Raw genomic sequence first — 16,230 nt, 5'->3', positions numbered from 1 at the left:
ACACGCTGTTTTTGCATCTGCTGATTTGTAATTTCCCGTTTTGGGAGACACTTTTTAGGTTGCTGTAATAATTAATAGACATGCTATTTGGTGAACTCTCGCTGCCTGTTAAATGTTTAGGTCTTAAGCGATTGTAGCCTACAGGCTGTAAAGATATTTCCACTATTTCTCACGGATGGCCTTTCCATTAAGGGCAATTAGATTATGTCTATTGAAAGTTGCTGATCCATAGAGAAAAAAAAAGCAATCGGATAAAAGGCGATTTCAAGTGACCTTCTCGTCCCTTTCACACCAATCTGAGCCTCCAGAATAATTTGGGGATCAGATTTGGACAAAAAGAAGAAGCCCCCCCTCCCCTTTACCCCCTCACCCCCACCCCTCCAACCCGTACCCCCCCCCCCCCCCCCCCCCCCCCTTTTCTACACACTCACAGCAACAAAACCTCCAATTCAAACTTAAGACTTAGATTATTATGTATTTTTTTTTAATTAGGACGTCAAAAATATGACACGTGTTCTGTGTTTATAGATTATATATGTATTTTATGTAGTATGGGAAATTAATATGTTGGGAAAGCTGCGCTGTAGGAACTAGTTCTAATAAAACCAGGTCAAAGTCTAGATAGGTCAAAAGTCATTTTATATTTGGCGGTTTCACTAAACAGCATGCATACTGCAGGGTTACTATTTACATGAAGGACGCAAATAAGCTGGAAGCCCATTTGCAAAAACAAATTATACTCAAAACATATTATTGACTGATAAACAATGGTCTAAAATGTTCATTGATTTACTGTCTGTGCGATACACATGCTGTAAGGTAGTATACATATTTACATTATTTTACTTCGGACTATATATATATATGTATATGTATATGTATATATATATGTATATATATATATATATATATATATATATATATATATATATAAACATAGAAGTCATGATCTCGGCTATCAGGTGAACCCGTGCCTTTACATTAACAGCAGCGCATAGGTTTTTACTCACAAATCACAACTAGTGCTTGCGTTAAGAAAAATAACTTTTGTTACAAAGTTTTCCATGCTACACAGGGGTGTGGTGTTAGGTTATCTGTGGGATTTTTAGCTAATCCTTGTTTTGACTATTACCCAGACTCTATTATTCAAACAAACCGCTAGGACTAACGTGTTTAACAGTGCCTCAAGTTCCATGCGTAAAGGTGTCCATCACTTAATTCGTTTTGGCTGTTTCGTTATTTCTGTTTTGCAGGCAGGTGTCAAAGTCGCAGGGATCAGCTGCATGTGGCCCTTCAGCCCGTCACCCAGAAACATAACGCTCCTGTGTACACAGGAGGCCCCTGGAAGAGGGAATCAGCCTCTAAGCCCATGCAATGTCTTATATTGACTATATGCTGTGGTTATAACCTTGATGTGATTACGCACAATCAATAATAAACAGACCAACGACCCATTTATAAATCTCTGCATCCGTTTTCATTGTTTTAAATGCTCTAAAATGCGTTCTTGGTGTAGTCATCTGTTGTTTTATTAGGGGGGGCCTTGCACTTGTGACCTCAGTACTTTCCCATCTGATTGTGATGCTTGTTGGTTTCAGCTGGACAAAAAAAAAAAGCTGCATTTCGTGAACCGTATCAAGTCTGTGTGCAGAGGGCATCAGTTATTGATTATAGATTTGACAAAACTGTAATGCACCACCATACAAGGGGAGTTTAAGCAGCCATTGATAATCTATTTGTGAGTAATTCAGTTTTAATTAAAATTTAAAAAGTCAGATTCATCCCCAAGACCGTCATTTATCTGTTGCAAAGCACACAATCACATGACAGTATATGTAAGACGGCTGCTATTTAATGCGTAAATGCATCCATCATCTGAATGACATGTTTAATAATGTGAATATGTCATTCTTTGCATGTTTTTTCAACGTGTTAATAATTCCCATATTTTTCAGTTCAAAAAAGAAAGTAGAAAGCTTGAAAAATATAAATAAAGAAATAACATTTGCCTCACGTAAAAAATGATTAATTAACATGAACTTCATTTGGCCATGGGAGGATTAAGTTAAATGTTATTATGTAAGATTATTTGGTAAAGCTCTTTGACGGGCGCTTTGTGCTGGAATAAGTTAACCTGGCCTACATTACACATCATTTATTTTATATCAGTTTTCATTAGAGTCCCTTCGCATCAATAATGCTGCTTTGATAAATCACATAAGCGTGTCAGCTTATATTTCCTTACTGCACCCAGAATGTGTTTTTTGCCGGTGCACTGAAATTTTGCGCGAAACTATAATATTTGCATTTCACGGTACACTGGCTAAACTTGGTTAAAAGTGTAAGAGATGGGAAACGTCTGATGTCCTTGATCAGCCTTTCAATCCGGTGACACTATCACTGAGACAAACAGACGGTTATCGATCTTTTCATTATGTGTTCAACCAACAAATAGCCTCGCAGGTGAGGCGCACGGTATGTGTAAAGAGGGCTCCCAAGTCCAGCGGTACTATAACCAGCCTGGAATAACGTTGCTACTATCTGATGTACAAATCAGTGGGGACCGCTGTGAATGGAGAAACGAGTCTCGATCATCGGCGATTATGTGGAGAAAAGACGCGACTGTCCTCTATAGTTTAAAAAGTTGTGTTTCTGACACGGCCCGGGTCTGCTACGTGCTTTGAACTAAACGGTCCTGTGGCGTGACACAGAGAATTTAACCTTGCATTTAGAGGCATGCGTGTGAAGCGTAGGAGAAGTGAGAAATAAATAGTGCACTTGCCTTAGCGGTGGCTGGTTTTATCCAGGTAGAAAGCTGCTCCTCCACTGGTAACCGCCGTCGCTGGCGCTTCTTCTTTTAATGTCCTGCCGTCCACTTTCTCCTTTTTCTCTCGCCGTTTCCCAGATTTCTATTAGAGCCTCTACCCTGCTCCCATTCGCTGTCCCTCTCACTCTCCTCTCCTCTTCTCCTGCGGAGCCCCTTTCCAATCTGAGGAGTTAAATCTTAATGATACACTTACAGAAAAAAATCTTTGTCCGATTTAATCTTATTGGTTTCACCTTTTCAAAGAGCTGGAGACATGGTCGGGGAGTTTCAGTGGAGTGTCCGAGACAGGGACGGGAGAGAGAGCTCTCTTGTTGAATACTTAAAAACAACCCATCCCTCCTATGCGTTTTCAAAGGGGGCACTTGCATATTAACACACCATTATATCTGCTAATATCTCTGTTTGGTTGAAGATCTGTATACAACGACTTTGTGTACTTTATTAAACAATATATGTATGTATTATGGATAGTTATTATTTTCCAACATGGCACTGCCTTGTTTTTGGAGATGATTTACGCACATCTTTTTGGGTTGATGTTCCATCTAGATCGCACGCTATCAAAATGCTAATTTACTCTTGAGATTATTTCCATTTTGTTTTAGTATAACTCATATTAATAATGTTTTTTGATAGTTTTTTAAATCTCTGATATACACATCAACGTTAAAAGGTTGATATTCTTTCAGAAGCTCAAAAAGACTAAAGAGCACAGAATGCAAAACTCGGGCTTATTGTATTTTTTAAAAATCAGCTTTCGAGTTTTAAAAATGCATGTTTGATGACTTGTGCATGCATTAATATGAGGTTGTAATTGTACAATGTACGCTAGATGGCAGCGCGATCCAGACATTTTTGAGTTGGAGTGGTGGTAAGCCTGCAGAAACGCTGATACAAAAAAGCCGGAATCCCCATGCAAATTCCCAGCAACTTCACATGATTTTGAATTACTGTCATTATTAAGACATAATGTGACACCAGCTCAGTGATTGTGGAGACTGTAGGACCTCTTTTAATTATTAAATATTGCTTATTCCTCCGTCTAATTTTAGAGATTTTCGGCCGCTGGCAAGGCATCTCGTTTGTGTAGCGCACTGTCGATTCTGCATCATTTTCCCAGTGACACATTCCTCCTTTTATAAACCGGTTTAAACTAAATTGCAAGTTTTAATCAGCGAGACTGTGCCGATTACAGTCGACGATGTACCGCAATGCGCATGCCAAGGACAAAACAGCGTGCGAAAATATAAACCCACCTCAAACCAATAATGCCATCCGTTCATTTTGTAATAAAGACAACAGTCCAAGACAAACCATCTTGAAACTTTGGGGAATTTCAGAGACAGAATCGCCCTTTCACCGCTGCGCACAGTTTTTGGTTTATTTGTCGTGCGTAAAAGCTTTGTCCCCCCTTGCTTTTACCCCGCTTTTTTTGCTATTCTATCCAGGGTTTCTTCCTCTTTTTGGTGACAATAGACGGCCCATACTAATCAGGTTTCAAAGTAAATAGCAGCGCGGGGCGAGCTCAATGTAAATTGTGCCTGTCAGAGCCCCCCAGCCCCTCCAGTCGTAGATGGCAACACTGCAAAAAATATCCATCTTTAGACATCAGTCAGTTCAGTATTGAGTCTGGAAATCTTGGATTTATCCAAACGAGTGACTGAATCTTCCTTCTCGGGCGAAATGCTTCTACTTGTTTCCAATTCCAATCGATCCATCGCTGTGCATTTTATTACAACGGCTGTTCATTTCTAAAGGAATCTCCCTTCATATTGCACTTTACTTCAAGATATTGATTTCTTAGAAACACTACAAACGCACTCAGACTGCGTTTGGGAAAGAGTGGAATTCTGCGAGGTGCTGTTGCTTTTTTTTTTTACTGTATTTTCAGAAAACATAACATTTTAACACTTGAACACGAGACCCAGTGGCTTATTGGGTTGGACATTTTTTGCAGTGAATGAACGGAGGGGGACTCTAACCAATGGAGAGAAAGAGAGGGCTTGGCTATAACCTTAGCCTCCCATTTTCTCTCTCCCTCTCCCCCCTCTCCTCCTCTCCTCCTCCTCTATGCAGGGCTCTGGCCAGTCAGTCGCCTTTGATTATCAGTCTCCAGCAGCCCCTCTCTTGGCTCCTTGACATGAGCACCATATAAGGCGCAGCGATCTCCATAGAAACGTGTCAGTTTCAATAGTAGTGTCAAAGTTCACTATATACAGACATTCGCGCAGATCCCCCGTTTCGGAAACATTGCTCTGCTGGTCCTCCCGTTTAAGCGCATTCATTTTTGGGTCTCTCCTTCTTCTTGCATATTCTATTAGTTGTTGGTGTTTTTCCTCTTCTTTTTTTATCTTTTCTCTTCGTATCTCCATTCCTCCTGCTGGAGAGAGGTGAAACTATACATGGGCACTTCATTCGGCGACGCGGCTTTCTTTCGCTGCTGGGCGAGATGATGAGGTTTATTTAAGAATATAGATGTAAAAATCCAGCTCTTCAGTTTTTCCTCCCCTCCAATACGACGAAGACGGGAGTGTAAAGGAGCAAGGGGAAGAAAGGAGAAAGGAATTTATCTCCGCAGCACTTTGGATCGCGTGTCTTTCCAGCAAAAGGTTTTTTTTTTTACTCGTTCCTGCGTCCATGTGAATCGCTCCTGCCTTTCCTTTGTGGCTATTTTATATCAAACTGCAATTTGTTACGTCTGGACTCGGGTTTTCCTACAAGATTAGGGATTCCTGAATGGCTGACTGCAATTTACCTTGGAACTGGCCTCCCGATACTTGCATATCCTGATCGGGTGCCTATTCAATCGTCCTCCAGTATTTTGAATGTATTGATCGCGTTGTACTCCCTTCTTACCCCATATGAGATTGCGTGCTCCGATTTGACTTTGCACTGCCCCGTCTTTTGAGAGCTCATTTTTCTCCACTACGCTTCATAAACATCGGCGATCATTTCGCTTTATAGCACTTTCCGGGGCCGAGATATGGCAATGGTAGTTAGCGTTTGGCGAGATCCGCAGGAAGACGTGGCCGGAGGACCTCCGAGCGGCCCCAACCCAGCAGCGCAGCCGGCAAGGGAGCAACAGCAGGCGGCGTCGGCGGCGCCGCACACTCCGCAGACCCCCAGCCAGCCTGGACCCCCGTCCACGCCGGGAACCGCCGGGGACAAGGGGAGTCAAAATTCTGGACAGAGTCAGCAGCATATTGAATGTGTGGTTTGCGGAGACAAATCGAGCGGCAAACACTATGGCCAGTTCACCTGCGAGGGATGCAAAAGTTTCTTCAAGAGGAGTGTACGGAGGAACTTAACATACTCATGTCGTGCCAATAGGAACTGTCCCATTGACCAGCACCACCGAAATCAGTGCCAATACTGCCGGCTGAAGAAGTGTTTAAAAGTGGGAATGCGGCGGGAAGGTGAATATATTTTTAAAGCCCACTCATGATTACGCATCCTAGTAAGGCTGCCATGTTGCATTAAGGTCACAGGCTATACGGCTGGGCATACTGCAGTCTCCATCCATGTTTTTGAGGGATGTTTGCATGAACGGTTAGTCTTTCTGCCTATGTGGGAGAGGGGTAAAAGGCCAGTGCAGCCAGAGCAGCTTTGCTTGTGAATGCAGGTCGCCTGAACAAAGCGCCTCGTCTAGCTGACCCTTTTATTTAGTTTTTCTTGCAGAATAAATTGCACCGTCTTCGAGCAAAGGCGTTGGGTCCAACAAGCCCATTTTACGTATAGATTTTAGAGCGGAAGAGTGTGGTGTGTATGTGTATGCGCCTGTTTGTCTGTCAATGAGTGTGTGTGTGTGTGTGTGTTTGGTGTGTGTGTGTGTGTGTGTGTATGTACAGCGAGGGTAATAGTCTCTTTTCTAACAGTCCCTTAAGTATGGGCAGCTTACTAATTTATAATTGTACAGTAGGATTTGTAAATCGCGCGTGTGTGTGAATGTAAAATGAACACACTACAAACCCACGTCTCTGCGTGTCTCCTTATGCTGACTAGACAGCTCAGACTCACTGAATGATGTCGCTGAAGTTGTTCACGGCTCATTGTTTTGCTTGGTGCATTACAGGCCGTGTAACTTTCCTCTCTATGTCAAGTGTTTGATTCCAATTTGTGCAGACATCCCTCAATTTGACTCTGTGATTTGCAGTTCAAACTACAAGCCCATGTATAACGTACGCTGACTCCCATTAATATTTTATTTTTAATATTAAACAGTAGCTAAATTCCTTTTATTCCCAGCTGATCTTTTAATGTGGGCAAAATGTGAAAATGTGGTTGCATTTAACAGTAATTATCAATCATATTTCTTACATGTATGTCCATATTTAATAATTAATAAAATAAACAAAAGCCCACATAAAATAATGTTAAAGTAATGTGCAATTACGCCCTGAAATATCCATAATAGTAGATGTGTTAAATTTACTTTTGCACAACAGAAAACGTGTATGTTTTGTTGGTAAATGTGAGGATATTTTCATTTGCATACAACCCTGCTGTATAGCCTGAATCCTTAAATACAAATACAAACAGTGTGAAGATTGAGGGACACAGCACATGTGTTTGGAGGAGATGTTTATGTGGTCGATAGAATAATTTGCTCCGAAATATTATAGTCTTACGGTCAGTATACTGCAGTCAGAGTGTTTTGAAAAGCGTACTGAATTTTTATTTCAGTGCATGCCGTTTTACTGAGAGCAAACACACTAGCTGTAGCTTGCTTGTCGGTTGTAAAACTCATGAACAATGTTTATCAGTCCTGGATGCACATTTCCTCTTTTTCTCTTTCTTTTTGTCAGCGGTTCAGCGAGGACGAATGCCTCCAACCCAGCCGAACCCAGGCCAGTATGCGCTGACGAACGGGGACCCTCTCAATGGCCACTGCTATCTGTCCGGATACATCTCGTTATTGCTCCGGGCCGAGCCTTATCCGACGTCCCGGTACGGGAGCCAGTGCATGCAGCCCAACAATATCATGGGCATCGAGAACATCTGCGAGCTGGCGGCTCGGTTGCTCTTCAGCGCCGTGGAGTGGGCGAGAAACATCCCTTTCTTTCCCGACCTGCAGATCACCGACCAGGTGTCCCTTCTCAGGCTGACGTGGAGCGAGTTGTTTGTGCTTAACGCTGCCCAGTGCTCCATGCCTCTGCATGTGGCCCCTCTGCTCGCCGCAGCGGGCCTCCACGCCTCCCCGATGTCCGCGGACCGCGTCGTGGCTTTCATGGATCACATCCGGATCTTCCAGGAGCAAGTGGAGAAGCTTAAGACCCTGCACGTAGACTCGGCAGAGTACAGCTGCCTCAAGGCCATCGTGCTTTTTACATCAGGTGGGTGTCCAACATGTCACATAGGAACATGTCTATGGGCTAATCAAATGAGGCCTAGTTCCAGTGATTTTACTGGGAGCGAGGCTCCCATGGCGAAAGGCAGTGGCGTCAAGAATATGGCTGTCAGGTCTAGGCTGGTCACAAATCTGAGTTTACGAGATGTTTGTGTTGCCGATGAAACAGCTATTTTGTCAACAGCTCGCTACGTATCCACTTACATGCATTCCCATGTCAGTTGTAGCCGCAGCATAAGACGTGTAAACAAATCCAGATTGAGTGAGCGCATCACGTTTTTAAGTGTATCACTCACTACAATACCTTTTAAACAGTGGAATATTAACAGTGTGTCATTTAATAATTACTCGGGCGAAACTTTTTTTTTGAACGTGACTGAACCGAAAGCGAGATTTTTCGCGTCCATAAATTTTGGAACAGGTGTCAAATAATTGAGCGTAAAGATGAAATAGTCTATGACTGTGTGATATATGACAGCTGATGCATTTACGAGTGTGGGTGCATGCTTTTATCCTTGTTTTTTCGCGCACAAACACATGTCTTGGGGGGCAGGAAATAATCCTTAGCAGAGTGAGATCAAAAAAAGCTGATGGAAGTTGACTGGTATGTCAGTGCATCGCCTCTGTAGGACACAGAGCAGCACTGCTGCATAGACTGTTTGGAGATTAATCTTAGCTGACCTATTAATTTTCTTAGTTAGTGAGGATAGTTTCTCTTGTCGCACGGCTTTGAAACGTAATCAGCAGCAATTTTTAAAAGTAACCTACATTGCTGATAGCTTAATTGATGGCTGACTGGGGCAAGGTCCCTATTTACTCCCGGTGCGTAATTTAGATGCTATTTTGGAGTTAGTTGTGTACGCTTGGTGCCATTAGGCCTGTTATGTCAGGGGAGTCTGGCGATTGTGGGAAGGGAAAGGAAAGTCTAAACTCACTAACAGGCCCCTAAACTTCTGAACTTACTTTAAAGTTTGGACCTGATTGTTTCATTTTTGGCCCATTACAAAATTCTGCAACAAGGTGGTAAATAATCTATAATTGGACAAGCTTGTGATAAAATATTCAGCTTTATTTTAGTTTTCAGATTTGGTTTTATATTGAAGTAATTGGCAGTTTGAATATCCCTAGAAAGCGGCATAACCCCATTTTATATTGGGACAACTTACACTTGTCTTCTAGCACATTTCAATACTTATTTCTAACTTCACCTACAACTTCACCTTTACTATATATTATATTATATTATATTATATTATATTATATTATATTATATTATATTATATTATTTTTTATTATTAATTTTTTTTTTAAATCTCCACTCCATAAATCTTATACAGTGTGTATCTTAATAATACAGTCAAGAGTTTAGTGTTCGCCAGACTTATAAATAACAATTCCGAGTTTGTATTGCGACGTACTAAACCACTTTCAGCGTTCGTCATATAGCAAATATTTTATAACACAGTTTTTCTGCACTTAGAGGACTTTCTACTTGAGTATATTTTTAGTTTCGAGGCGATAATAACTACTGTTTAGTTTGGGGTTTGGCAGCTATGGGTTAATTTGAGACACGGAATTTTGAGGGCATGCTGAGAGGTGAATGTGCGTTTTAACACAAATAATAACGCATCATGCCACAGCTGCTTTCCTTAAGTAATGTGACAGCCTGATAGATTTGCTTTATTTACTATCATCCGACACAGTATCTAATGTAACCGTGTGCATTGACACAGTGGATCATTCTTTTGCACGGCGTTCAAGTAAATCGCCCCAGATTACCCAGTAAAAACTCCATATACACATTAACATCCCCCATGTTTTCCAACAGATCATTTAGTTAGTTTGATGGGCTACAACTGGTGTCGGCTATTGAAAGTCATGTGGCACCTTGCCAAGATCAGCGTGGATTGTTTGCCTTTAATAACACCAGACTTGTCAGCATTTGATGCATAAATAATTGTGGCCAGGCTAAACTATTTCAGCACAGTTCAGGATCATTGTCTTACATTAACTCCTTATCCACATGTGCACACTGCGGTGTGTGCCTTTGCTAACTCACAGAAACAGTCGAATCTGGAAGCTATCTGCTCCTGTGTCCCAGTCTATTGAGGTTGTGGGGTGCAGCGTTGCAGGCAGGCCTTATGGAGAGCTATGGGGTGTCTTCGGCCAGCTTTCTCTTGATGCATACATTCAACTGCAGCATATTTCCTGATATGCTTTGAAGTCTAGGAATCGCTGCATTGCAAAAGCCATGCCAAGTATTATGTTTTACTAGAAATTCCCAAATGTAATTAATTTCAACCGTATTGATCGCTGTAGTTTTTAAAAGGGACACTCAGCGTTAATCCAAAGGGATTTGCATATATGGGGCTCTGACTGGCCGGACTAAGGTCACAGTAAATCACCCCGAGATCCCAGCGTTGCCCCCGGGTTCATAAGGTTATTGTGTCTGGCCATAGTGAGTTATAGCACTGAGAAATTAAGAATAGGCTTAAAAGCCTCTGTTCAGTGCGTCATGTATAGTGCTTAAAACTAAAGCTGCCTTTCTTGTGTAGTTTCTACAAAAGCACAGCTTAATACAGATCTTTTAAGGACAGCCTCACATGGGACCTTATATGCAAGCCGTTACGCTTCCTGCGTTTACAGCACTTTATAAGCTGCAGAACACACATGCTTGCGTTGTGTGGAAAACAGATCTTTTTATAACAGACTAAAACATGTGAGACACTAACAAGCATTATACGCTTTTGTCTATATTGAAACGTGGCTGCACAAGCCACCAGTGAACAACCAAACACTTCTCGCCTGCGTTGTTGCACAGGCTCATTTTCTGACATTTTATGTCGCGTCTCGGTGACTATTGACTTTACCTCCTCTAATAAATTTGATTGCTTTCAGCGGCCTGTCCTATAGGCTCCATCGAAAAACAGGCCAAGAGTGGTCTATGGAGAAAAGAGCGGCGAAATCACTTAACAGCTTACTGCAGAGTAATTAGGTCACATTACATCCAGTGTAATTTCAGATTCATCAGTGCCGTTTATGTTTCCTTATACTTGAATCCCCAGAGTCCAGACATTAAGAGCAGCGGCCTTTAGGCCTATACCCTACCTTTCGCCTTTGCTCTACTGCCCCGCCACTTCTTCGTCTGCACACTGTTTTCCTGACATTTAGCTCTATATTCTTGTTGATTGTTGTAGGGACAGGCAGCGATATCCTCCACTGAGTTGTGCATCCCCTGCTCCAGCAGCAAGTCCCTTGTTTATTCTTTATGACAGTCCCACTCGCTCAGTGTGATGTAGCATGTTTGGGCAGCGTGTTTGTTCATTCCACATTGTCAATAACACGTAATGGCGGGTGTTGAATGATAACCAAAGCGCTTTTGCAGGGCGTAAATTGGGTATGGCAAGGTGTACACTTGCTAAAGCGAAGCTTTCTTGAGGCAAAAACAGATCGTGTGGCGTTGTGTTCAAATTTTGTACAGAAAATGCAGTCATCAATGTCATTAGAATTGTATAGCCTACATTTAAAAATAACTGTAACCAAAAAGCAATATGTGGATTTAATATCACTGCTGCTCTTTAGCTTGGTGACCTGACATAGTTTGAAATTTAATTATAATAATATACTTTTAGCCTACAGTAATTGTTCGACTTGTTCTTTTTAACGTATAATATCTGTAATCTCAGGGAATTTTCCACAACATGCTGTGCCTTGGGGTTTAGAGAGGTAAGGACTCTAACCACAATGTTTTTGGTGTGTGTTTCGCAGACGCTTGCGGCCTATCGGACGCTGCTCACATCGAGAGCCTACAAGAGAAATCCCAGTGCGCCCTGGAGGAGTACGTGAGGAGCCAGTACCCGAACCAGCCTAGCCGCTTTGGGAAGCTCCTGCTGCGGCTGCCCTCTCTGCGCACCGTCTCCTCTTCGGTAATCGAGCAGCTGTTCTTCGTCCGCTTGGTAGGTAAAACTCCTATTGAAACCCTCATCAGGGATATGCTATTATCCGGGAGCAGCTTCAACTGGCCTTACATGTCCATCCAATGATCCTTATATGAAAGTGGAAAAAAGAGAGGAAAAAAAGGACCAAAATTCAGCAACCCCCATCCCATCCTCCTTCAAGAAGACTATATATAGGACCTTTTCTGAGAAACTTGGAAGACATTACTTTTTTTCTGTCTTCTGGGACTGTGATGGAATACATTATGTACAGAAAAATATTGGAACTGGACTTTACACATGTGTAAATCCACCCTCATCTTCAAGAACAATACTCTTCATTTTGTAAAATACTAGTCTTTATTTTCCTTTTTTGTAAAAAATACAAATAAAAAGAAAAACATCATATGCGCAGTAAGAAAAAAGAATCAAGACTTAGCGGGAAAATAATGTTTCCAAGCAATTATAAGAATTGTCCTGTGTCTATGTACCTCTCTGTTTTGTATTTTTTCTGGTTCTAAACCAGGGTTTCTGTGATTCTATACTAATAATTTTTTGATATAACCTTTTGCTTCTTATAATGAGTGCGATATATGTTGTCGAAGCTATGTTCTCCAAGAATTAAAATTGAAGCGAGAATTTAAAAACAGAAAAATAAAGAAATTTAGACAAATAAGAAACAGTCTAATCGCTATGACAATATCACCACTGATGGTTGAACTTTTCCCAATTGATACGATGGACCTGCAACAGCAGCAAACTGACCTCCAGGACATTTTTACTGACATTTTTACTCCAGGACGTCTGGGGCGCCTTTCCCCGGGCCATGAGTGCGTGTGGAGTCGATCATCAGTCAAAGAGGAGAGACATGAAAATCAAAAGCACTTTTAATATATCATTTCAAATACATTTTGTTTGTTTCGTCTTGAAAATTTTCATTGTTTCTTGAATTTTATTGGTTGTTGCCTTCAATTTGCTTACTCCATGATGCAGCTTTTTGCAGAAGGGTCGGTTGATGAAGTTGTGTGATGGTGACTGTACTATTAAAAAAAGAAATAGGCAACGATGTCTCCTTCTCAAGCCTCTTCCTGGAAACAAATGTAAAGATGTTCGGGCTTATTTTAAACCATCTGAGGGAATCTGTTGTCTTTGAGCGCCCCAGGTTTCTATAAGAAAAGCGCAGGTGAAGCCTACAGTTACCGAGCCATGAACATATAATTCTGAATACACTCTTTGCCACTATTACACCTACGAGTAAATGCGGGATACACGGGATTACGCACGGTAATTACACAAATAGGAACATATCTTACGATTCAACAGACCCACTGACATAACTGGCATTGCGGATACAAAGGAGGAGAGACTGTACGTGAGGATCTACAGCAGTGAAGTCTCTGCCAGCTCTGTGAGCGCATTAATGTTTAATATTTTTCCCAGACAGCAAGGGAAGCCTGCGCACCACACAGAGCCACCTCTATCCTTCCTCCCGTGGCTTAATCAAGGTGATTCTCCACAAACCAAACAATATTCTCCAATCTCCACCGTTCCTAAAAACTCTGCCTTGATAGTGAATGCCTCAATATTGATGTGGGCGTCATTTGGCAAAAGGGTTAGGCCCCGCTGCAAAGCTGCTGTGATATGCGTGATCAATCTGGAAAATGTATTTTACAGCATGTAAGCCAGTCGATAGGAACACCGAGTGTGATGCATTGTGTCGGAATAGAGAGGAGGAAGGAGAGGGAGGGCGGAAGAGGGAGGAAGAGAGAGGGTGGAGAGACTATGGAGCCTGTGCGGAGACAAATGAGAGGAGAAACGTCTTAGAAGGAAGTCAAGTGTACGTGTGTGTATGTGATAGGAAGTAAGACAGAGATATGGCCTCGGTTTGCTGCACATTCAGAGTGAAATGAGCGCATCGATAAGTCCTCAATGTGTTAGATGGGTTACATAGACTCTCTGTCCTTGCATTGGTCCGTCTCTGTACGAGCGTTCCCTCTTTTTGTTTCCACAAAGGAGGAAGCTCAAATATGCCCCCGAATCCACCCTCACTGGCAAAACTGCATTACACTCACACCTAAAATGTGATGGACTGGAAGGAAGAAGAAAATGGGGTTTCTATGTGATAATTATTACAAATTGTCTGTTGGTCCCCCCTCTTCATCATCAGACGTGTTGCTTGTGTTGCCCACATCTTCATCTGCTGACTGGCAGTGATGAGGGACAGCAGAACAGGAGCTGGACTGCATGTAGCACGTTGCAAATCCATGAATCTGATACTGCCATATTTGTTATCCACCTTATATGACTGGGGGAGGGGTGTTTGTGGTGGGTTATTTTTGCTTGTCTCTTTCAAATGCTTCAGGATTTAGGCATTAATTAGTTGGGCGCTAATGCTGGAGTCAGGTTGTGCTTCAGGTTGTCCTCAAATGCTCTCTTGCAAGAACATATTTTTATTCTTATGACTGATGTCTGTTTCTGAATATTGTACCTAATGCTCCAAATCGACCTGATAGTACTGGGTCTTATAGTCATAATACGCATTGTTGTTACTTAAACTGTACATAAATGCGACATTTCTTCAGTTTGAATGTTGTTTCCTTGTTGTGGATTTCATTCTCCCCGAGCTTTAGGTCGGGTGGAAGTTGGAAGAATAAGCTGATGGGGCCTTTCCTTTATAATGGAGGCAGAATAAATTAAATCTGACAAAAATACATAAATAAATAAATCAAAACAGATACACGAATCCAGAAACATTTAAAACACAACCCACTGGAACCCAATATTTTACTCGTTTGTCTTTAATAAAAACAATAATAATAATAATCTATAGGCTCGTTTCCTGGATGAGGAGGACGTCTAGGCTCTATGTGAGAAACGTTTGTTTTTCAAAGACAATGAATCTGGCTTCACCGTGGCCCTCAAACCAGTCCAGGTCGTTTCTGTTTTATGTAGCTCTGGACTAAATTGTTTGCTGGGTTATTAAACGCAGCTTTCAGCTGGTTGTCTCCACATAATGTATTCAAAATCCCTCCAGAGTAACTATCTTTTATCCCCTTGCTGAGAGCATTCTGTTGTACAATTGTTACACTGCGGGCTATATAAAGCAATAGTTCAAAAACAGATGAAACGGTGGCATGTGTTCCTAATTAACGTTTCTGTATGGGCAATTCAAGAAGAACACATGAGGACTCTAGGAAAAGTGATATTTTGTATTTAGGCTGCGGACCACTTCTGATTCCCTTCACTTTGGCTGAGGATTAAACTAGTATATTATGTAACACTTCAAACAATATGCTTTAAATAACAGCTGTATTTCCTTTTTTTTTTAAACCAGCAGTTTATCGTCAAATTTATTATCCTCTGATGTAATGACAGCATTACTGTAGGCAAATGAAATAAAAGGAGACAGAAAAGTGCAAAGAACAATAAGAGAAAAGTAAATGCACTGTCAGATTGGAGCATAGCTGCGGTGGGTAAGGGAGATGGATATGTGGTACACTATAGGCTCCATTTGTGCCTCTGTAATTTCGGAAACTCCGGTTACCAAAGTGTTACTACGAAATGAGTTAAATAACCATTTACCTTTGTCTGGTTTCATTCATCAAACCACAAGTGGAGGACTCCTAACACGGGGGGCTATTTGTTTGCTTTACACAAGCAGCTGGGTGCGATTTCACGTTTGAGATATCTGTCTGAAAGCGAAACATTTATTATCCTAAGTTGTCAGCGAGCCTATTTCTCCAAAACCCTCAATGCAAACCAGTGGTTTTATGCAGCAGTGGAAATGTCCTATTGGCGTCACACGTCACTACATTTCACTTATAGTATCCTGCTTCCCCCGGTCACATTTGACAAATACTGTTGTTTGAGACAATAACAATTTCCAAATAGCGGCTCCGTGTATGAATGGGGGCCCCTGTGAAGTATGACACGGCTTATTTCTCATATTGTCTTGTGCGTAAAAACGATGACAACACGAGACAACAAGTGCATCGCCGTGACTACCGCGCACCTCGTCCGCACGAGCTCGCAAAATGGCTGGAAACGCGTAGTGTGGACAAATGTCCAAAATTAAATGGATTCCCTGGAGATGTTTGTTGTATCTCCGCAAACACCTCGGG

General features: G+C 41.8%; 1 protein-coding gene across 2 annotated transcripts; it reads left to right on the top strand.

Annotated features, from left to right (window-relative positions):
• The first annotated feature begins 5,003 nt into the window (after positions 1–5,003).
• On the top strand, positions 5,004–13,129 carry nr2f1a (nuclear receptor subfamily 2, group F, member 1a). 2 transcript variants are annotated; one of them, XM_084552216.1, is made up of 3 exons: positions 5,004–6,243; positions 7,633–8,160; positions 11,943–13,129. In XM_084552216.1, the coding sequence occupies exons 1-3, from the start codon at positions 5,811–5,813 to the stop codon at positions 12,215–12,217; spliced, it is 1,236 nt and encodes a 411-aa protein (XP_084408342.1). In that variant the 5' UTR covers positions 5,004–5,810; the 3' UTR covers positions 12,218–13,129. The 2 variants fall into 2 exon arrangements, with proteins under 2 accessions (XP_084408342.1, XP_084408343.1); XM_084552217.1 differs by having other exon boundaries at positions 7,591–8,160.
• Positions 13,130–16,230: the final 3,101 nt, after the last annotated feature.

The sequence above is a fragment of the Chelon labrosus genome (genome assembly GCF_963514085.1).
Source record: "Chelon labrosus genome assembly, chromosome: 9".
NCBI lineage: Eukaryota > Metazoa > Chordata > Actinopteri > Mugiliformes > Mugilidae > Chelon > Chelon labrosus.
This window is presented reverse-complemented; position numbering and strand designations above follow the sequence as displayed.